The sequence below is a fragment of the Poromitra crassiceps genome (genome assembly GCF_964638095.1).
Source record: "Poromitra crassiceps genome assembly, chromosome: 5".
Classification (NCBI taxonomy): domain Eukaryota; kingdom Metazoa; phylum Chordata; class Actinopteri; order Beryciformes; family Melamphaidae; genus Poromitra; species Poromitra crassiceps.
Genome location: NC_139642.1, coordinates 13,816,909 through 13,841,059, shown reverse-complemented (window position 1 = coordinate 13,841,059; position 24,151 = coordinate 13,816,909). Strand labels below are relative to the sequence as shown.

General features: G+C 43.6%; 1 protein-coding gene across 2 annotated transcripts; it reads right to left on the bottom strand.

Moving 5' to 3' along the window:
- Window positions 1–650: 650 nt before the first annotated feature.
- Window positions 651–22,336, bottom strand: LOC310777510 (E3 SUMO-protein ligase NSE2-like). Of its 2 annotated transcripts, none has more exons than XM_083637863.1 (7): window positions 22,248–22,336; window positions 5,378–5,501; window positions 5,172–5,284; window positions 4,814–4,967; window positions 4,526–4,617; window positions 3,551–3,657; window positions 651–931 (listed from the first exon to the last, which is right to left on the bottom strand). In XM_083637863.1, exons 2-7 carry the CDS (start codon window positions 5,490–5,492, stop codon window positions 826–828), a joined length of 687 nt encoding a protein of 228 aa, XP_083493989.1. In that variant the 5' UTR covers window positions 5,493–5,501; window positions 22,248–22,336; the 3' UTR covers window positions 651–825. The 2 variants fall into 2 exon arrangements, with proteins under 2 accessions (XP_083493989.1, XP_083493988.1); XM_083637862.1 differs by lacking the exon at window positions 22,248–22,336 and adding an exon at window positions 5,669–5,762.
- Window positions 22,337–24,151: the final 1,815 nt, after the last annotated feature.

Genomic DNA, 24,151 nt, shown 5'->3' with positions numbered 1-24,151 from the left:
GACGATTTTTTTCCTTCCTCAACTATCGATTAGTTGTTTGGTCTAAAAGAATGTCACACAATGGTGAAAAATGTGAAAAAAGAAACAGCAGTCAAAACATGTCAGGTACAAACATTGCCTAACTGGCCTTTATAGATGAAATATTCTAAATAATATACAAGTAGGCCAAATGAACCTCTTTAGTATATATATACACACATACATACACGCACACACACATAGGAGTGAACATCTAGATCTAGGATGATTAACCAAAGCCAACACTAACAGTCCCTGTTCTTATAGATGTTACTGGTGTCGTGACGGTTCCTATAGCAGCAGGAAACTGTGATCCAGAGGTGTGAAGTTCAATAGATTTTGAAGCACTCTCCTCTGTGCAGGCCGCTGCAGCGATCCAATGGAACTCAAAGGCTGCCATCTAGTGGTTGTGTAAGCTCACTGCATCATCATATAGAGTAGAGTAGACAATATTTGAAGCAAATCAATCATCCATGCTGGTAATTACAAAGTTTGACATTACTAAATGAATTTACGCAACACAACTGTACACAAACTTCTCTTTATTTATAGTCACAGTATACAAAAACGCTCCGGCTGAATAATGTATTAACATGATACATAACTTGAACACAAAGTATGCCGGATCTCTCTCTCTCTCGCACAAAAGAAAACAAAAAGACTGTAAACATTACACAACTTGAACTCGAAAACATCAGCTCATTACTGCTGAAAACAACAAACAAAAACAGTTTCCTCTCTTCATATACAAATACTGAACAAGGAAAGTTCATGGGTATAAGGGACTTGATACAGACAGATGGAGTGCTAGGTCCTGTTGTTCTGTCTCTTCTGTATCTTTCTCCTCAGCATCTGGTCGGGGACCAGGTCTGCCTGGCTCACGTCTGTGTTCCCACAGCCGACCACGGGACAGCTGGAGGAGAGACAAAGAGAAGGACACTTAAAGGGATAGTTTGGATTTTTTTTTATGTGGGGGTTATATGAGGTAGCCTACATGCCGACAGTCAGTGTACTACACTACATGTGGGGTTTATATGAGGTAGCCTACATGCAGACAGTCAATGTACTACACTACATGTGGGGGTTATATGAGGTAGCGTACATGCAGACAGTCAGTGTACTACACTACATACTACACTACATGCAGACAGTCAGTGTGTACTACACTACATGTGGACAGTCAGTGTACTACACTACATGCAGACAGTCAGTGTACTACACTACATGCAGTAGGATGCAGCCAGCACGGTCCCACTTTGGAGAAAATGGAGACCGGCTGCGTCAGGCGAGTAGAGCTGTCTGCTGAGTGTGAACGGGGTCATGAGCAAAAATGTAAAAAACAGGAAAAAACAAAGATGAAATGCTTCCATAAATTTCACCTAGCATAATCCAAGTCTCCACACGGGCAACAGATGACACAAGGCACAAGCGGGGGTATGCTTGGTGTCCAAACTGCAGTATAGAGGAAAAGAGGACACCGTACCCAGACCTGAGTTTTATGTGTGTGTAGTCATGTTTATAGTCATGATGTCGGGGGACTCAATATAGATAAACTGATTTATTCTATTATGCAAACCCAATGAGTCCTCTATAAGTTTTTAGCTCTTTTTGCAACTGCTGCGCCTGTTGCTTAATGCACTTTTTATACTCTTTTTTTTTTAAGTTTTGTTGTGATGCTTTTAAATGTCCATGTTATTCTCTTATTTTATTCTTTTATTTTCCTGTCAACCATTTTATGTGAAGCACTTTGAATTGCCTCTGTGTAGGAAATGTGCTATACAAATAAACTTGACTTGACAAGCCAAGTTGACTTGAAAAGACATTTATACCTCTGTTTTTAGCTGAGATCTTCACTGTAGCTTCAGGTGCTGCAAGAGTATGGAGAGTACCTACTGTATGTAGCCTGCTAATGTTACATTAACGTCGGGGCTTAAAATTCTGCGCGAGATTTGCGCATCTTTTTGGAAATTCCCGCATATTTTCAATTTATAAAGGGGGAGTAATCCCGCAATGGTTTACGCCAGGGGTTTCAAACTCACGGCCCGCCACGCCACTTGATATCAAGTTATATATTATATATATAATCCGCTCGTTGTAAAACACAGAGCGCGCTCCTGAGGCATGTGGACGAGGCTCTGCCTTGGTGTAGGGTTGCCAGATAAATTTCCATAGATGTGCAGTTCCTTGGGCGGTTTTGTGTGCATTTTGGCGGGTTTTGAACTCTTTGTGCTGGAAACCGTCAGCAGTATCTGGCAACACGGCTTCACACTCCAGGCCAGCGGCTTGCTAATCAGGTGACTGGGTTCACCCGAGTGAAAAACCAAGTGGAAAGAAAAACATTTGCAGCTAAAATGTTGTCTTTTGTTGAGAAGTGAACATGTCGCTGTCAAAAGGCAAAAGAAAGGTTGATGACGAGCACAGACAGTTTCAGGAGAAGTGGGAGAGGGATTATTTTGTCGTCGAGTTCAAAGGGAATGCCGCCTATCATTTGCAAAGAGAAAATCGACGTACTAAAAGAATATAACCTGAAGCGAATAAGAATAAGAGAATAAGCAGGGATGCAAACTAGTCACCTTTAGGTAACAGTGAGTCACCTTTTTCATCCTAAAATAGGGCACTTAAGTGAATGATTTTGTGTCTGCCCTGGTATCTGTCACCTTTTTAACTATCCATGACTTTGCATCCCTGAATAAGAGTCTAATATTTACTATGTCTTTTGTCATTGTGTTTTATCTGGAGACTAAGCAGCCATCTGCTTTCGGTTGTATTAAAGCCTTTATTTTTGTATTGAGTGATACACTTTACTAAAACACTCATATATTATAATAGCCCAGGTGTGCATAAACTACAGCTTAAGTAAAGACAAAAATGTGAAATGATTATTGGGTATCGTATCTAGGGATGCACAATCCACTTTTTTTCAGTTCCGATCCGATATCTGAATTTGGATATCTGCCGATATCGATATTATTTCCGATATCGCTATTTTTTCTTGACTATACAGTACAGACAAAAATTGGGCCAATTGAAGAAAACATTTAAGAAAAATACAACTTGCAAAAAACAAAATGAAGAAAAATATACAAGGCAAATGAGGATACTTATAAATCAAATCAGCACTATTTAGGCATTGCTGTTTTAAATAAGGGCCCTCTGCCTGTAGCTGGCTCCTACTAAGATACATTACTTAGTGTTTTGTAATCTATTCTTTCATAACATTAGTTGTTAGGTACGTGGTTCATAATATCCCACAATAACAATTGGGTCATTAGATATTTCCAAAACAATTTGAATTGATATGTGAAAAGTAATAAATATACATTTATTTGCCAAGATATGTCTTGTGTGTCTTTATTTTTACAGAAATGTTTTGTGCAAATGAGTACAACAATGACTGTGTCGCTATGTATGTGAGGCTACCATTAACGTTACAATACTGCTATGATCTGATGCTGACATCAGAGAGGGCGAGAGAGAGAGAGAGAGAGAGAGCCAGGGCAACACAGACAGACAGGGGTGGAGTGTGTTTTACCCGCATTTCTTCTTCTGGGTGTGTCTTGCTTTGATGAGGGCCAGGATGGCTGCTTCATCATAGTGGTGGTTGCACTTCTTATTCTTCATGGGATTCACCATATCCACCTTGAGAAGCATAATAATGCAATTAGTAAGATAGAACCTAACAAGTGGTTGTCAACATGGGGTCTGGGGACCATCAGGGGGTCCCCAGTAAGCTGGTGATTTGTTCAAGTGAAACATTTCATTGACAGGGTGGGTCTGGGTAGTGTAGAGGTATAATAAGCACGCGCCTACCACCACGGAGACCCGGGTTCAATTCCCGGGCAGCGGTATTTTGGGCTTGCTCAAGACGTTCCTACAGACACAATTGGCCGTGTCTGTCGGTGGGAAGCCAGCGGGGTATGAGTCCTGGTCGCTGCACTAGCACCTCCTCTGGTCAGTTGGGGCGCCTGTTCGGGGGGGGGGAGGGGAACTGGGGCGAATAGTGTGATCCTCCCGCGCACTACATCCTTTTTGTGTGTGTGTGTGTGTTTTGCATGTTTTTAGCGGGGAGTTCCTATCTGGAGGAAACCCCAGGGGAGCACGTGGAGAACATGCAAACTCTGCACAGAAAGACCTTTTGACGAGCCCACCTGGGACAGTAGACACTGAGGACATGGGGATGGGGACACACCCTCAGTGCTCACAGCGTCCCAAGCTGGGAATCGAACCCAGGACCTTCTTGCTGTGGAGGCGAATTTTACTGTATTTTGCCTTTATTATGTGCTTTAAATAACATCTAGGGACGAGCATTACAAATTAGCTTAGGCTACAAATGTTGTGATACACGACATCAGACATTTCTTGCTACATGTTATATGTTTGTGTATCTGTCCCTATGCAAATTAAATAAATAAATAAATAAATAAATAAATAAATAAATAAATAAATAAATAAATAAATAAATAAATAAATAAATAAATAAATAAATAAATAAGCTGGAGGAGCCTACCTGTGTGAGTGGGCAGGTGAAGTTGATCTGGCTCTGTGTGACAGCAACGTCCTCGTCCGCATCCTCTGCATTCTCCACTGACTCCGGGTTGGCTGAAAACACCACACACTGCATGTTTTCCACCTTTCCAAACAGTCAAAAATGTGAACTGGAGCTTGGACAAGAAGGGTTGGACTATATCAAACACACCCCGCTGTGCAGAGAATACACCAGGGGAGGGGGCCCCTAATCTATATCCTGCTTAGGGCCAGTGTATCCCAGATGGATAGGGCCGGCCCTGGGTCTCACCTTGGCTGAGACAGTTTTGGATGCTCTCCTTGAAGGCCACCACCTTCTGGTATCTCTGCAGCTCGCCGTCAGAGAGGCTGGCTATCTTCTCCTCAAAGCGCTCCTTCACCATGGCTGCCAGGCCGAACATGGCCTCTGGAGGCTGCTGGCTGACCTGCGCAAATTCAGGTCGGTAAGGTTATTTCCTTGAATGTTATCAATGGATTTGACCTTTCTCCGTGTTTCCATGACGATTCAATACTCCATCTAAACATCATTTCAAATGTCATTGCTCCTTTGAGGCAGGGTGGCTGCTCCTGTAAGACCTGCTCATTCTGAGGAAGATATGTTTGAGCAGGCCCAGCCAGACTGCTCTCACCTCTGCTGTGACCTGCTGCACAGTGTCAATGAAGTGGTTGATCTCCCTGTCCTGTTTGGCACACTCCAGCATCATGGCCTCCATCTGACTGATGGCAGAGTGATCCACTCCCTCTGTAAGACAACAGTAGCTGTGAGAAACAGGCCCTGACAAACTGAATCGGTGTGAGATAGGCCAGATGATCGCAATAACAAAGCATTTATTACCCCGAGTTTCCGCCAGGTCCATAGCCACATCTGTCACTATGTCCATGCCCGTCCCAATGTCTGCCTGACATGCTTTCAGGCCCGACAGCGCTGCATGCACGGCGGCCAGAGACATGGCTGCAATCTGCTCAAACCACAGACACAACACAAGCCCAGTTCAAGTTAATAACGTTACTTTTTTGCTAACGTTCTATGCTAAGCTAACTTGCCACATGTATGCCTATGACGCTACGCAACAGTGTCTTTTCTGTACAGTTTGTTTGAAAGATAATACATTTGAGCATAACTTACAAACTAAACGAAGTTGTTGGAAATCCTACACACGAAACACCCCGGAAAACTTCACAACAACGCGAGGACAGACTCAACCAGCAGCCGCTGGCCAGTGTGTCGTACGCAGGAAATTCTGACTTCCGGCAAGGATTTTCCAGAATAAAAGCTGTCAACCCTTCTTCTTCTTCTTCTTCTTCTTCTTCTTCTAGTGTTTTATGGCGGTTGGCAAAAAACTTATGGTGCATTACCGCCACCTTCTGAAATGGAGTGTGGATCAGAATGGACTTGTAAAATACTACACTATCCTGACTATATTCTTCTACTTAGTCCAGTTTCCTCTAAAAATGAAAATATATCCCTATACCCCACATTCCCTGAATTCAACTGCAATATTTATTTTAACTCCAGCTTGATACGATTGCTCTCCAATCTGTTGTTGAGGAGCTGTCTTTCCTGTTGGACAATCAATCATTACATGTTCTACTGTTTCCTGCCTATCGCAATCTTCACACATACCAGTCTCATGCTTTCCCATGATCTTAAGTGTACTGTTAAGCCCAGTGTGCCCAAATCTCATCCTTGATATATATTCATCTTTTTTAGTTCTGCTCATGTCTCTCATTTTTCCTACTGTCTTTTGGATATTGTAATAATGCCTATAGTTTCTTTATTTCACTCCTCCTGCCATTTCTTTTTCATTTCTCCTTTGACTATACTGTAGCGTATCGCTGATACGCCAAAGAACGGAGAGTTGTAGTTGGTACAGGGTCTTTATTCACAGGCTTCGTTAGCTCCTAGCAGCTAGCTTCACACCGCTAGCTCTACACATAACAACCGGTCTCCTCGCCCGCATGGCACTGACTGGCTTCCGCCCCGGCCGCTGGTCACATATATCCCCTTCCCCCTAGGAACACACCCACACACATCAGTTCCTAGCTGCGATCCAGACACTTAGGTTGCACATCACATTACAGGTAATACTTGGATTACCTGAACACGTTACATACTCCTCACCCAACAATAAGGTTAACGCCCACGTTAACACCCACAACCCACACATATCCCCCTGTACCAAAACACACCAACACAACATTTTTCCCATCACCACATCAAATTACAATTCCCCAACAACCAGTCTTTTCTTTTCAGCACCCCCGTCATAATGTCCAGTTTTTCATTAGGTACTCCGTAATGTCTAGTTTTCCATTAGGTACCCCCATAATGTCTAGTTTCCCATTAGGCACTCCATAATGTCTAGTTTTCCTTATTTCCTTCTTTTTCACACATTCATTTAAATTCAACACAATATAATTTCAGTTCGACAACAACCCCAACATTTACATCATTCTTTTTCCATTACCTTCATTTAAACCTTTTTTCTTACTCACATTATCCCACTTCAACCACTATTTCCATCCCCCCTTTTAAAGCTTCTGTCCCATCTGAAGCACATTACAGTCAACACATGCACTGCAGTGTAAGTCAGCACGGTCCCCCCTCTGTGCCCCACAGTCCTCACACGCATCGCAGTATCTTCGCACATCCTCCTTTTGTTTGCCCCAGTAGAAATGTCCACGGATGCGGGTGAGTGTCTCTTCGGGCCCAAAATGACTGGAACCAGGGCCCTTGTGTGCCCCCTTAAGCGCCAACTCTCGCAGGTAACCGGGTACAACCGCCTGCCTCCCTTTTACCCCGTGCTCTGTTCTCTCCAACAGCCCGTCTTCATCTAGCCGCAGGTCGGAAAACATGTTCCACAGTCCTTTCGTGGCACCGGAAAACATGTGAGTCTCCTTCACAGGGGGCCGGCGTCCGGCCGCCACCCACGCAAGCACCGGACCGATCTCCGCGTCCTCCGCCTGCCTGCGTTTCCACTCACTCACGTCGACATCCTTGATGGTCGCTCTGTCGTCCTCCAGATCCACATCTGGACAGTCCTCCTCGTCTTCCTCCACCTCGGCTTTCCGCACAGCAACCGTGGGGGGCGCAGTGCAGTTTCTGGCTAAGTGCCCAGGCGAACGGCAAGTCCAGCAGAGTCCCACCTGTCCGCCGCCTGCACGTCTCTCTTCTCCCGCTGCCCTCCGGTCCCCGACAGCCTTTTGACACTCTCTAGCCAGGTGTCCAATCTCGCCGCATGCCCAGCAGGCTCCCTGCTGACCATGTCGTTGTCCCGCATACCCGGTCCGTCTCCCGGGACCGCTTCTGCACCACCTCGCCACGTGGCCCGGCTCTCCACATGTCCAACACAGTCTCTTTTGCGGCTCCGCGTGGGGCCCGTGCTCAACTGTGACGCGGTATACAGTGATGTTATTGACGTTTGGTTGCTCCCCTGGAGCGGTGGGAGGGTGACCCATCTGGACTACCGGCCCCCCTGCAAACGTCAGTGTGCTCTTCCCTAGGTCTACTGTGCATTGGTTTAGCGTCAAGTAGTCCTCCCCCAAGATACAGGGCCCCGCCATCTCTACTACCCATACCGGAAAGTTCACTGTCTGTCCCCCCACAGTTATCATCACGGACCCCCTTCCCCTCATCGGCATCAACTCACCGGATACTGTCCTCAGCAGCTGGTCCGCTGGCTGCTCCAGAAGCGCTCCCTCTGGCATCATGTTGTAGTTCACCAGCGTTGCCGTACACCCCGTGTCCACCAGGGCGGCGCAGTATCTCCCCTGTAGGTAGACTGGAACATGGCAGCCGTTCATCGCGCGCGGCCCGCTCTGCATGTTGACAGCTCCGGCGATGCCGTCTACTTCGGGGCCCGGCGGAGCCCCACCTCCCCGTTGCTGTCGGTGGGCTCCTCCCTGCGATGACGTGGCTACGGGGACTGTGGCATCGTAGACCCGTCTCGTCCCATCTGGACGGGCCCTGTGCCGTTTCCCTGGTTCCACGCTCTCCGGCGGCAGTCTGCTTCCCGATGCCCGGGGCCTCCACATCCCCAGCAGATCATGCTCCCTCTGGCCCAGCTGTTGTTCCGCTGGGTGGGCTGCCGAGCGGGGTTGGGCTGCAGGGTCGCTCTGCGGAGCAGTTGTTCTGTCAGCTGTTGTACTGACTCGGACAGTTCTTTCACCCTGTTGCCTTGCTCTTTCACCGTGTTGCTTTGCTCTGCCAAGGCCGTCTTCCACGCTGGCTCTTCTTGTAGCTGGCTCTCCGCTGCCATTCTCAACACTGGGGCGGCCTCCATTATGCCGCTGCTCTTGTCCCAGCCTTCTACTGTCTCTATCTCCAGCGCCAACTCCAGCGCTGCTCCCAGTGTTTTTGGGTGTCCCAGCGTTACTTTCTGGCTTAGACCCCGTGGCTCGATGGCCTGGACAAAGTAGCTTAGGGCTAACCCATCCAGCGCCTCCGTCGGTAGCTGGCTGTATGCGCGCCGGCTGAGAGTCTCAATGTCTGTTGCCAGTGCACGCAGCGACTCACCCTGCCGTCTGCGTCTGTTACACAGTTCCGCGGCTACGATGGCCTGCTCTTCACATCGGCCGAAGCGTCTCCGCAGGACCCCCATCACCACATCCAAGTCCTTTGTATCAGCTATTGCCGACACGCACGCCGTAGCCTCGCCCTCGAGGGCCATCACGAGATGGCTGGCTCTCTCCGTTCTCGTCCAGCCATTCCATTCTGCAGCCTCTTCAAACTGCTTGCAGTATGCCTCCCACTCGCCTTTACCGTTGAATTTTGGCGGGGTGATTTCCTTTCTTCCTCGCCGCCCGCTGCCCTTTGTCGCCTCGACCCGTGTCCCGTCTTTGTCCTCGGCCCGCAGGCTAGCTCCGCTGGGCTGTGGCACAGCCCCCATGGCTACAGCGGCAATGTCAACCCGCTCGATCTTCACCCTCACCGGCCCCGGTTCCTCCGCTCTCTCCGCCGCCTCGTTAGCCCGCCTGCTAGCCTCTTTGAGCCGCGGGGTAGCTTCCGTGGCTACGGGGATATCGCCGTTTAGTTCGGATTTTATCATCACAAACCCCAGGCTTGCTGCTGCTATCCCCGCCTGGATCTCTGTGGTAGCGGCCGCGTCTACCCCGTCTTCTTTCTCCTCGGGTGCTTGGTAGTCCGCCCCGGCTCTTTCTCTTCCCGCCTCCCGTTTGAGTCTTTGCTTCTCTCTCTTCAGGAACTTGTTAACCATCTTGCCGATTCTGGAGGTAATTCACCGTTTTAAACTTCTGACGCCAATGTAGCGTATCGCTGATACGCCAAAGAACGGAGAGTTGTAGTTGGTACAGGGTCTTTATTCACAGGCTTCGTTAGCTCCTAGCAGCTAGCTTCACACCGCTAGCTCTACACATAACAACCGGTCTCCTCGCCCGCATGGCACTGACTGGCTTCCGCCCCGGCCGCTGGTCACATATATCCCCTTCCCCCTAGGAACACACCCACACACATCAGTTCCTAGCTGCGATCCAGACACTTAGGTTGCACATCACATTACAGGTAATACTTGGATTACCTGAACACGTTACAATACTTTTAACTTCTGCCTTACTATAACATACTACCATATTTACTGCTGTCTTATTAGTTGCATCTTTTGCATACTTATCTGCCAATTCATTACCCTCCACTCCTCTATGTGCTGGGATCCAAATACATTTCACAGTTGTTCCTGCTTTACTGACTCTGTAAATTGCCTGAGATATTTCCAGCACAATATCCAATCTTCCCTCCGACTGCACATTCTTGACACTTACTAATGCACTAGTGGAGTCTGACCCTACTAAAACATTACCTGGTTTATTTTCTTCTACCCAATTGAGTGCTAAAAGAATAGCCAACAATTCCCCTGTATATACCGATGATTTGTCAGTTACTCTTTTATTCACCATTACATTTAATTCTGGACTTATAAATGCCACCTCCACTCTACTACTTGTTGTCTTTGATGCATCACTGTATATTTTAAGATCATCTGCATACTGCCCTTCTATATAACTGTGAACTTGGTACCTATCTTTTCCCCATCTTTCTTCCTACTTAGTTCCAGTAATTTCAAGTCAACCACAACCTCCTCAAATAACCACGATGGAACACCTGAGTATGGCACAGTGGGGCTTACCACTATATCCCCTATCCCTAACTCATTCACTACCTTTCCAATTATCCACCCAAAGCTCTTGAACTGTCTTTTCTCCTTCTCTTGACATGGGTACAATACTTTTTGTGTAGGATGATTCCCCTTATGGCCCTTCAGGTTTGCCCAATATACTATTGCTAACTAATTTCTTCTGATTTCCAATGGTTTTTCATTCATTTCCACCTGTATATCTGCAACTGGGGTTGTTTTAATGGCACCACAACCAGTGTTGGGGGTAACTCATTACAAAAGTAACATATTACATGTAATATATTACTTTTAGCAGTAACTCAGTAATATAACTTATTACTTATAGGATTTCAGTAATATTATATCAGTTACTTTGTCAAGTTAAGTCAAGTCAAGTCAAGTTTATTTGTATAGCACATTTCATACACAGAGGCAATTCAAAGTGCTTCACATAAAATGGTTGACAGGAAAATAAAAGAATAAAAGAAGAGAATAACATGGACATTTAAAAGCATCATAACAAAACTTTATAAAAAGTGCATTAAGCAACAGGCGCAGCAGTTGCAAAAAGAGCTAGAACTTATAGAGGACTCATTGGGTTGCACACTTACACTGCATCCCTGCTCACTTACACTGCATCCCTGCTCACTTACACTGCATCCCTGCGCACTTACACTGCATCCCTGCACACTTACACTGCATCCCTGCTCACTTACACTGCATCCCTGCGCACTTACACTGCATCCCTGCACACTTACACTGCATCCCTGCTCACTTACACTGCATCCCTGCACACTTACACTGCATCCCTGCTCACTTACACTGCATCCCTGCTCACTTACACTGCATCCCTGCATAATAGAATAAATCAATTTATCTATAGAATAAAATGGACATTTAAAAGCATCACAACAAAACTTTAAAAAAGGGTATAAAAAGTGCATTAAGTCACTCAAGTTACAAATTGAGTTACATTTGATTAAATCAAAGCACATATTTAAAAAAGATACAATAATTTCCTAATCAAACTGTGTGTTTTTATGCAAATAACCACTATAGATGACAATAACAAAGGAAAAGAATAACATTTAGAATTTTGGATTGTTTACACTGACTTCAAGGCGGTTTCAATTATTTTTTGGGATGGTTCCGGGGCGGCGGAGTTACTCTACAGAGAAAGTAATATTGTAAAGTAACTTATTACTTTCAAATTAAAGTAACTAGTAATATGTAGTATATTACATTTTGAAAGTAACTTGCCCAACACTGACCACAACAGAGTCTCAAAGCCTGAGATTGCACTGTATCTAATTTCTTAAGTAATGTTTTTGATGCAGACTGATAAATGATACATCCATAGTCTATAGCAGCCCTAATTAATCCACTATACACAGTCTTCAAAGAAAACCTACATGCCCCCCAATCCCTGCCCCTCAAACATCTAACAATATTCAATACTTTTTTACATTTATCCACAATTTTACCAATATGAGTTGCCCAAGTAATATTCTTGTCAAACCAAATACCTAAATATTCAAAACATTCTACTTTTTCTAACTTCTCCCCATACAGTTTAAGATCAATGTGATTTGGGATTTTCCTTCTTGTGAAAAAAGTTACTTTTGTCTTTGCTACTGAAAATCTAAAACCCCACTCCTGTGCCCATTTCTCTACTTTCCCTATTGCTTCTTGCAATTTCTTAACACCTTAAGTGCCATAGCCGAAATAATTCGTCTTACATAATCCAACGCTTAAGTGCCAGAGCCGAGTTTACTCGTCTTACATAAACATTTTTTTTTTTTGACGGTGGGACATCAATCAACAACTTTTACATCTTCGAGATCACTATTGGAGCAAGATAATGTGTATAATCTATTTTACCGACCCACTAAGTGTTGACAGTGCTCCCCCAGACGACCGAAATCAAAGAAAAAACTGCCGCGGGACCAAGCCGTTCAAGGAAATGCCGTGGCGATTTTACAGTAATCCATTCAAGACTTGTCTTGCCTGAGAGCGGCCGCGCACCGGCAGCAGCACACAGAGAGCGGAGAGCGATTTGCAAAATAGATCATAGGTGAAACACACTTTGAAACACCTCAGAAAGGCCAGAATCAACATCTGCCCATCGCCCACGCATTCCCCGGCCCATCTTGACTCGCACAAGGAGCGTCCGCACGCAGGCAAGCAGGCAGGCAGGCACACAGGCAGGCAGCAGCAAAAGCGCTTCTGACACGCCCGCTGTACAGCCAGGAGGAAGGAGGAGAAGACACACGGAGGGAGGAGTTTGAATGAGAGGGGTGTTTCCTGTTGTTATGGAGGAAATTACTGTTCAAAACTATTGTTTAGAATGTCTGACGGTCTTACTGATGCCAAAAATGAATGGTTAAAGTGACTGTTTCACAAAAAGCCATTTATCTCTGAATAAATTTCCAGACGCTGAAACCATGCTGTACTCAACGGCTAATATCTACATAACTACTAACTCTGCAAACTAACTCTTTTAGACAGAGAAAGCACACATTCTATTAGTTATTTTTAGATGATTGGTGTTCATGAATTCGTAACAGAAAAGAATCCTCGGCTGTTCTAAAATGAGCCAGAATCGTCAAAAACACCCCTGGCACAACTTACCTACAGGAATGAAAACATGGCTGGCATTCAATGTGTTAACTATAAAATCGATATTTCTTCCCCTTTTCCACATAATCCCGTCATCTGCAAATGATGCAACCAGGGCCGGTTCCAGAACAAGATGACTAGGGGTGCATCCTAGATAGGAAGGGGTGCAGATGCCCGGCCGAAGGCCGGGCCCACTCGGGTGGCCGGCCGAAGGCCGGCCGCCCGAAAAATTTGACATGTTATTTTACTAAAAATAATGCATTTGACCATCATTTCAAGTAGAATGATACCACCCAAGCAAGAATATTTCAAGTGTTTCAAGTGCTTTACTGAAATATTTGGACCATATAATGATAATACAATTATCTCAACCTTAAAAGGTTACATATAGGTGCCAAAAAGCCATAAAATCACATCAAAGAACAAAAAACAACAACAACTATCATTCAAGTTTAAACAGTAAGTGTGCAGCTGTAGCATTTATTTAAAAAAAAAAAAAAAAAAAAAAATTTTTTTTTTTTTTTTTTCCAACTGAGCATGCAGACAATTAAAATAAGGGTGCAATGCATGCTTTTGCACCCCCGTAGAACCGGGCCTGGATGCAACACCAATAGAGGTATCTGTCCTACTAAATACTTAATTCATCATGATTGAAAACAAGACTGGACTAATTACGCTTCCTTGAGGCGTCCCATTCTCCACTATATACTTTGCACTAAACTCTTTCCCTACCCTTACCGATATCGACCTACCCGTTAAAGGAACACTCCGCCCATTTTCAACCAGCTTTGTATCATTAGAACATCAGTAGTATATCAGAAAACTGTAAACGGTTTCGAAGTCTGTCATTTAATTTGACAGTTATTGAGTGTTAAAGTGTGGACCAGTGACATCACTGGTCCACACTAACTCAAATTAATAACTCATTAACTCAAATTAACTCTCAATAACTGTCAAACTAGATGACGGTTTTGAAGTCATTCATCTAGTTTGACAGTTATATTGAGAGTTGATTTGAGTTAATGAGTCATTAATTTGAGTTAGTGTGGACCAGTGATGTCACTGGTCCACACTTTAACACTCAATAACTGTCAAATTAAATGACAGAGTCAAAACCGTTTACAGTTTTCTGATATACTACTGATGTTCTAATGATACAAAGCTGGTTGAAAATGGGCGGAGTGTTCCTTTAAGAAGTTTTTAACCCAATTATACATTCTCCCTCTTATTATTCTTATTACTATTATTCTTATACTTGTCTTATTATTTGACATAATTTGATCATTAACACATCATATCATACGCCTTCTCACCATCAAAAAATACAGCTACTACAATCTCTTATTGCGCTTTCCTAATCTCATTTTCTAAACATACAGCTGGATCAATTGTCTTTCTTCCTTTCCTAAACCCACTTTGATCATTCTTTATTAATTATTTTGTCTCTATATGATACTGTAACCTTAGTTTCATTCATCATTCTTTCCATAGTTTTCCCTACATGTGAGGTCAACGCAATTGGTCGATAGCTTCCTGCTAAACTCGGATCCTTACCTGGTTTACATATGGGAACAATAACTGATTCTTTCCATTGATCAGGCAAATACCCCTCTTCCCATACCTTATTATACAATCTTAATAATATACTTTTACACACATCACTTAAAATTGTTTAACATACAGTAGCTTATTTGATCTTTCCTAGGTGTTTTTTCCCCAGCTTTGCTTATTGCACTATTTCATTCTGTTATTGTAAACATCACATTTATTACACTTTCATACTCATTCTCATCGTGCACTGCCTCTATATTTTCGGCAATTGTTCTCTCTCTCTCTTTCCTCCTCACTCAGAGTTGCATTACTATGTACTGTTGTGGAAAAATAAATGAAATGCCTTGTTGATCCACCAATAAATGAGTTGCTCGTTTGTAATGAATAAGGTTTTGTTTATTTCATCATCAGAACTCTGTACAGAGGGTCACAATATCAAAGTCATTGTGCCCCGAACATAAACATTAGATGTCAAATATAGTCAGCTCCAGCCCCCTCCCTCAGATGACTGGTGACTGGTACAATTCCATGGGATGTTTCCCATGGAGACAAAATAAGACCCTGATCTTTACAACAAACCAAAACAAAACCTTCTATACGCCAGGAAGACAAAACACTACGTTATGCCCTCCTCTCCAGGTGGGGTTGCCTTTTCGACATAACAAACTGCTTCCCAGCAGAAGAGACACTCAAAGTGAGTGCCTAACATGTGAGCCATGCATGTCAGCTAGATCATAATTAAACAAAGTCTACAATGATCAACAATCAATCAGTAAGCATTCAATCAATTATTTTACTCTGACAGTACCTTAACAAAGTTCTTTGCCAATAATTCGGCTTTATCCTTACCTTCTACTATTATATTTCCTCCATCTTTCATTATAGGATATCCATATTCTTTCCTATTACCAGACATTTTTTTAATCATAACCCATACTCGCTCTAACGGCGTGGTCCTTCCTAATGAATCACAACTGAACTTGAGCCTTCACGCGGTGGTGCGCGGAACAGGACGTGGATCCAGTGTATCGTGGCATACAGCCGATCTGTGTTTCCTTCAGAGCCTATACGATGCGGGCCTGTCCCCTCAGTCCCTGAAGGTGTACGTGGCTGCAATCTCTGCCTGCCACATGGTAATTGATGGCAGGGGGGGAACCTCTTCCTGACCTCTGGGTTCATGAAGGCTGTTCACAGGTTATGGCAGGTGCGCTGGAACTATTATTAAGCAGGGGATGCTGCAAGGGACTTGAAGATTATTATTTATTTATTATTTTTTACTTTTATTATTTATATTTAGAGGAATATTTAATCTTAAATTAACATTAGGATTATGCTGTTGTGATGTCATTCAGTATCTTCTCCTTTTCTCACTTACTTTCATGTAACCATCTGCTTTCCCTTTAGATCGTTTTACACTACAACAGACAGCAACACAGAAAAGTTAATTTACTGAACTTATTATTATGGAGAACCAGACTATGATGAAAATCAAACACTTTTGAAGAGAGCGTATGAAATAAGATTGGAGCTGGGAAGCACAAACTGTTTTTTAATGCATTTTGTTGGTGTTAATATAAACACAGGACAGCCAAATCGCAAAAAATTGAAAATTGTATTTTTTAATTAGGTGATTGCCCTAATTACCTAATGATGTGATGTCATCACTGATGGTCTATTGCATGTTCACCCCAACTGTAATTATGACATCATCTTTCCTAACTGTAATTATGTCATCGGTGATGTCATTAGTGATGTCGAACTCCCACGGGGGCAGAGTGGGTGGGTCTAACTCCCGGGGGGGAAGGCGTTCAACTCCCACCGGGGGGTGGTCCTAGTATAGAAAATTGAGGGTGTGATACTTGGAGGTCCGATACTTTGAGCGGTATCAAGTAGGGATGCCACGGTGTGAACATTTTCACACCGAATAATAAGCACGTGACCTCACCGGTATAACCGGTTTCACCGGGAAATGTAAACAATAGGATTGTTAGTTCCTACTAGTGCATGTTGTTCCCGGGAACAATAACAGTGAGACACCAGTCGGATATCCATAGCAGCTAGACTAGAGCGAACGTTACGTTATATGTATGTTGATAATACAAGTTTTAAAGTAAGCAAGAGTCTATGCTTTAACCGTCCATTCTGTAGGTTCATAGAGACAAGACGCACGCTGCTGCTGTTTAAAGTACTAACGTTAGCATGGACGCTCACAGTCATACAACACTGGCTGCATCTGACTCGAGACAACTTTTCAGACGCCCGTGGAGACAATCTTTCTCAAAAGAAACTAACGTTGGCGACACACCTGGAGACTTTTTCTGACATGGGATTAACAATACCAGCACGCAGCAGTAAGCAGGCAATGACTGAATGCTGGTAAGTCCTCCCTCCTGTTAGAATTGATGCTAAGTTAGCATCGACTTTTCGCTGTGGAAAAAAAGGCACATTTCCAGAGATGGCCCGCAGTGACAACAGTATGCACACGCATGCAGGCTTAGCTAAGGGTCTTACCTACATGTGTATGAGGAGCGCATCATTTGTGTTCATAAGATGTATAGCGTTAACGTTAGTTAACGTTAGTTGCGTTAACGTTAGTTGCTGGTCTAACCATAACAGCGGAGCCACACTGCAGCCGAGAGGGAGCGCTTGTAATTTACACCGGCGCACGCTGAAACTGCAGAGTTTTCCTTTCAATTCTTATGAGGAGGGCATCATTTGTGTTCATAAGATGTATAGCGTTAACTCACGTTAGTTGCTGGTCTAACCATAACAGCGGAGCCACACTGCAGCCGAGAGGGAGCGCTTGTAATTTACACCGGCGCACGCTGAAACTGCGGAGTTTTCCTTTCAATTCTTCCTCCATAAAAACAAAAGGTGTTACCGGTGGGCACGTTATGTAATCGGTGTATCCCCCAACACCGTGTAACACCGGTAACACCTAAAATCGCGGCAAGCCTAGTATCAAGATGCATCGTGGAATCCAATCTAATTATTGACAGATTAATTGTAATGGAATGGTGAGGCCAGTGAAGATTCACAGCCCTACAGTAGCTCTCACAAACTCCAGCTGCTGAGAAGGTACCACATATCCTCTAGATCAAAGTTCACACTGGTCCTTCAGGACCACAGGAGAAAAGACAAAGATGAGTCAATTCTGTGTTAGTAACTCAGGACCTTCGACACACCCATACAAGTGATATAACTGTCCAATCAGTTCCCAGCTAACAGCCTCTGACAACCCTGTAAACTCTGTACACAAACCTCGAACCAACCATTGCGTTTATAAACTAGCCCATAAAAACGGCAGAATGAATACAGTTATAGGTTGTTTCCAAGGGTCACTTCAACTGGATTTCTGAATTAGTATGAGGCATATTGAAAACACTGAGTAAACAATATATGTGGAGACTTTATTATCAACAGTAGCAGACATGAATTAAGATGAATTACATTAACACATAACAGTGATCAATCTGAAATTAAAAGGGCCGGATTAGGGGTGTCGAAAATAATCGATTATAAAATGCATCGCGATGCGGACGTGCACGATTCTGCATCAATTCACAAATGTCAAAAATCTATTAATATATATATATTTTTAATAATCAAATAAAATATAATGGGAGTACATGCAGTTGTTTATTTGGATCATAATACAATGCAATTCCAAATGCACTTTTATTTTAAAAGTAGCCACACAGTGAGAAAAAATAAATCATGTATTGGGAAAAAAAGTGATGCATCGATTGAAGATGCATCGAGATGCATCGATAATCGTAATCAAATCAAATCATAGCCCTCTGAATCGTAATCAAATCGAACCGTGAGGCCAGTGAAGATTCACAGCCCTAATGTCAGTCAATCCAGCTCTGGTCCACTAGCTGTCTACTCTGCATCCTGTGTGAGACACAGATATTCACATATTATAATATTTTTGGTTGACATGAGTGACTGACTGTGTAGATGGAACACCAGATGATGATGAAAATCAAACACTTTTCAAGGAGAGTATTCAAATTCAAACATATTCCTGCACAACAAAGCACAAAAACATCCACATACATGAGCACTCAAATCCCCCCTCCACCACAGATAGCAATTAACAGTTCCCACATGTTCATGGATACAATTTCAAAACCTTTCCATGACTTTTCAAGGATCGATAATATAATCTCCATGTAATGTGAGGCGGTGACTCTGAATCAATACCAGAAATTATTACCTAGGACAAATAGGACACAGCTGCTCTTTATGAGTTTTGGGTGCTTTAGTGTCACTGCATCATAGAAGCTATTGAACTAAAACAGGAATTTTCCATACAAATATTAATATAAAATACAAGCAGCACTAAAATCAACACCTATTAAGAGCTACATTACATCACCAGCTACAGATAAATAAGATACATTTGCCGTCATGTTACATTACATGGAAGGTTATCCACAGGAAGATTACTGTAACGATTTCATTCAACACAATTTCATGACTTTTCCTAAACTTTCACAGATTTGACTAATTCCATGACATGAAATCCCATGACTTTTGCAGGTTTTCCATGGCCGTGGGAACCCAGAATTAAATGTTCACTCTCCTGTGTGGATTTTCATGTGTCTCTGCAAGTTTCCTTTATGACTAAAACCTTTACCACAGACTGAGCAATTTAATTGTTTAGCTCCTGTGTGGATTTGCATGTGTCTCTTCAAGGATCCTTGATGACCAAAACCTTTACCACAGACTGAGCAATTAAATTGTTTATCTCCTGTGTGGATTATCATGTGTGACTCCAAGTGTTCTTTACGAGCACAACCTTTACCACAGACTGAGCAATTAAATTGTTTATCTCCTGTGTGGACTATCATGTGTTTCTTCAAGGATCCTTTATGACCAAAAGCTTTACCACAGACTGAGCAATTAAATTGTTTATCTCCTGTGTGGACTATCATGTGTTTCTTCAAGTATTCTTTATGACTAAAACCTTTACCACAGACTGAGCAATTAAATTGTTTATCTCCTGTGTGGACTATCATGTGTTTCTTCAAGGATCCTTTATGACCAAAAGCTTTACCACAGACTAAGCAATTAAATTGTTTATCTCCTGTGTGGACTATCATGTGTTTCTTCAAGTATTCTTTATGACTAAAACCTTTACCACAGACTGAGCAATTAAATTGTTTATCTCCTGTGTGGATTATCATGTGTCTCTTCAAGGCTCCTTTATGACCAAAACCTTTACCACAGACTGAACAATTAAATTGTTTAACTCCTGTGTGGACTATCATGTGTGTCTTAAAGTTTCCTTTATGACTAAAACCTTTACCACAGACTGAGCAATTAAATTGTGTATCCCCTGTGTGGATTATCATGTGTACCTTCAGGTTTGCCTTACGACAAAAACCTTTACCACAGACTGAGCAATTAAATTGTTTAACTCCTGTGTGGATTATCATGTGTCTCTTCAAGTCTCCTTTATGACCAAAACCTTTACCACAGACTGAACAATTAAATTGTTTATCTCCTGTGTGGACTATCATGTGTGACTCCAAGTATTCTTTATGAGCAAAACGTTTACCACAGACTGAGCAATTAAATTGTTTAGCTCCTGTGTGGTTTATCATGTGTCTCTTCAAGTTTGCTTTATGACCAAAACCTTTACCACAGACTGAGCAATTAAATTGTTTAGCTCCTGTGTGGACTATCATGTGTGTCTTCAAGTGTCCCTCACGACCAAAACCTTTACCACAGACTGAGCAATTAAATTGTTTATCTCCTGTGTGGACTACCATGTGTCTCTTCAAGTCTCCTTTCTTACCAAAACCTTTACCACAGACTGAGCAATTCAATTGTTTATCTCCTGTGTGGACTACCATGTGTCTCTTCAAGTCTGCTTTACAACCAAAACCTTTACCACAGACTGAGCAATTAAATTGTTTATCTCCTGTGTGGACTACCATGTGTTTATTCAAGCTTCCTTTATGACCAAAACCTTTACCACAAACTGAGCAGCTAAAGTGTTTCTTCCCAATACCTTCACTGTTTTTCTGTGAGCCTAAACCTGACTGAACTTCACTAGTTTCCACCCATTCATCATCATTGTCTTCAGTCTCAGAAGAGTCTAAAGTCTTGTCATCACTAGTTGGTTGTGAATTACTAGTTGGTTCTGATACTCCACAGTCCTCTCCATCAGCTTCTGTTTGCATCTGTTCAGTTGAGCTGCTTGCTAGAGGCTCTGCCTCTCTGTTCTCCTCAGTTTGGCTTGGATGAAGCTGTGAGTACTGAGGTTTCTCTTCCTCAACTTCACGCTTCACAGGAACAGCAGTGAATGGGAACATGTTGATATCAGCCTCATCCAGTCCTTGAAGCTGTTCTCCCTCCCTCCTGATCCAGAGTTCCTCCTGTTCCTCTTTAATGTCTGGGGGCTCTGGGTCCTCCTGAAGCTGCTGTTCCTCTTTAATGTGTGGAGGCTCTGGGTCCTCTTGAAGCTGCTGTTCCTCTTTAAGGTGTGGGGGCTCTGGGTCCTCCTGAAGCTGCTCTCCCTCCTGACTGATCCAGAGTTCCTCCTGTTCCTCTTTAATGTCTGGGGGCTCTGGTCCCTCCTGAAGCTGCTCTCCCTCCTGACTGGTCCAGAGTTCCTCCTGTTCCTCTTTAATGTCTGGGGGCTCTGGTCCCTCCTGAAGCTGCTCTCCCTCCTGACTGGTCCAGAGTTCCTCCTGTTCCTCTTTAATGTCTGGGGGCTCTGGGTCCTCCTGAAGCTGCTCTCCCTCCTGATTGATCCAGAGTTCCTCCTGTTCCTCTTTAATGTGTGGGGGCTCTGGGTCCACTTGAAGCTGCTCTCCCTCCTGACTGGTCCCAAGTTCCTCTTTAATGTGTGGACCCTCCTGGTCCAGACTGGGGCTCCACTCCAACACATCAGGGGGAACTTCTTTAATAACCCACAACAGCTGCTGGAAGTCTGGAGGTATGGCTACTCTATGTAACCGCACTACAGGATTTAAAACAGTGTCCAGCTTTCCTTGTTGCACATTCATTTTTGAACGAGAAGATTCTAGCCTGATAGACTGAATTGTTAACTCGTCACACTCCATTTCCTTCTCCAGAAGCAGTCAACTCAGTGGAGTGGGAAGATCTCAAGGTCTGGACTCAGGCAAAGAAGCTTCCTCCTCGTAATCTATCTTCTTCCAAACAGCCCAAATATCTCTTCAACGGTTAGTTAGTCACTAGTTCAGCAACGCTGTCGGGTTTTGTATTTGACATTATAGACATTTCCAAAAAGTTCCACAGGAACTTTTCCTCCTGAAGATTTACTGACAACGCTGTCCTTCAAAGCTCCAACAACAACGTTAGCTCCAATAGCTACACAGCTAGCTAAACCATTCTGAGTCCATAAGAAAGATGAGCTTCTCCTACCTCTCGGTGCTAAACGAGCCTCGTCTCAAGTTGATATATTTGTTATTATATCATCAATACGCCTTCTGTTGGTCAATTACAGCTGTAAATTATGAAACGAGGGGGAAATCCGTATGTGTACCCAGAACGTTTAACGCTCGCTGTGTTGTGTCAGCGAGCTAGCGAATATAAGAAGTTCCGGTGAGGTTTTTCAAAGTAAAATAACGATTCTGCACAATTATAGAGCAGGCAGAGGCGATTGAAAAAGTGATTATTTTCCACATTAAACTAATAAACTAAGCATTTAAATGAAGCTATACAATACAAATGATGTTTCTGTATGACAATAACTGTTTCAATAACATTGAGAACGTTTTTCTCAGTATCTTAATATATAAAGTTGTTCACTGGAGTGCATAGCCTTTACAAATCGGACACTGGACAGGTTTGTGTTCAAAGTGGGAGCTTGCCAAACATATGCACACGCTCAGGTAGACCTCCTCTATCACATCACACTGTCAGCTAAACTCGGGAGGAGTAAAAAAAAAAACATGGCAGGGTTTCCCCCCGGAAACACGGTTTGTTTACCAAATGCTGCTGTGGATCCCTCGTATAATAACATAAAGGAGGCAGTTGAGTTTGCTGTTGAGTCAGAATTGAAAGAAGAGAAAATAATGTAAATGAGGAAGTGAAGTCAACAGTCACATTTTGGTGAAGATGGGGAAGACAAGTAGGCCTGGTACCCTGGTATAACCAGCCCCAACAACTGCGATTCATATGGGCTGGATACCAGGCTGGAAGACAAGAACACTGTCCTCTCCTTTTTTAATCAAGGAGTTATGGAGTCTATGGAATTAGAATAACATCAGCCCATAATTCAAAGTACAGCCATGGGTGCTTTATGGTGCTTTGCTCCCATGTTCCAAAATTATTCTGTTGCTTTCAAGGAAAAGTATTTATTTTAAAGCATTTTTGCATGGATAGTTTAAACAACATATTAAAAACATACTCTGATAATAAAAACATACTGCAATAAAGTTTTTTCTTAATTTAACGTAGTGATGCACATAATTATTATTTTCCTACATTATTTTTCTGCATCTTTGTCACTAAACGCTCATTGCTGTGGTGTTTCTGAACTTCCCGAGGGAGGCCAAGGCAATGCCTTGTATTCTGTCCTGAAATGTGAATGTTTTGAGGAGTATTCCATATCTATATGGCCTGCAGTCCAAGATCTAACCTTTTCCCTTACAGGATGTTTTGATAGCACTCAAAGCTGAAGGTGCTGCAGACAGTCTAGGCTGCTCTAGTCTGCATGACAAGTCTCACCCAACTGCAAGAATGGCAGTCAGTGCTCAAAGATGCAACATACCCACAAAGGAAATAAAATGTTTTCCAAACAACAAAGCTTGGGTAACTAAAGACATTAAGGCCATCCTGAATGCCAAGAAAAGTGCATTTAGGTCGGGGGACAGAGACAGGATCAGAGCCATCCAGGGAGAACTGAAAGCGAGCATTAGAGTAGCTAAAGAGTGCTATAGGGCAAAGCTGGAGGCAAAGCTTCAGCAGAACAATATGAGAGAGGTGTGGAGAGGTGTGAGAGCCATCACGGGCTTTAACAATGCAGGGGGCGGGGGGGTGGAGGGGGGGGTTGATCGGGCCAATGAATTGAACCTGTTTTTCAACAGGTTTGATGCAGCTGGCCCGGGTGCCCCCTCCCCCGACTCTCCTGACTCTCCTGACGGCTGCATTCCAACAGCAGCCCCCGCCACACTCTCCCCCCCCCCGCCCTCTCTCTGGCTCCGGCTGATGGCCCACTTGATGGCCCCCCTCCCCCCCCCCCCCCTCATACCCCGTCACCCAGAGACGAGGTCACATCCCCCCCCCCTCCTCCTCCCCCCCCCCCCCGAAGGGCGTCAGAGCTG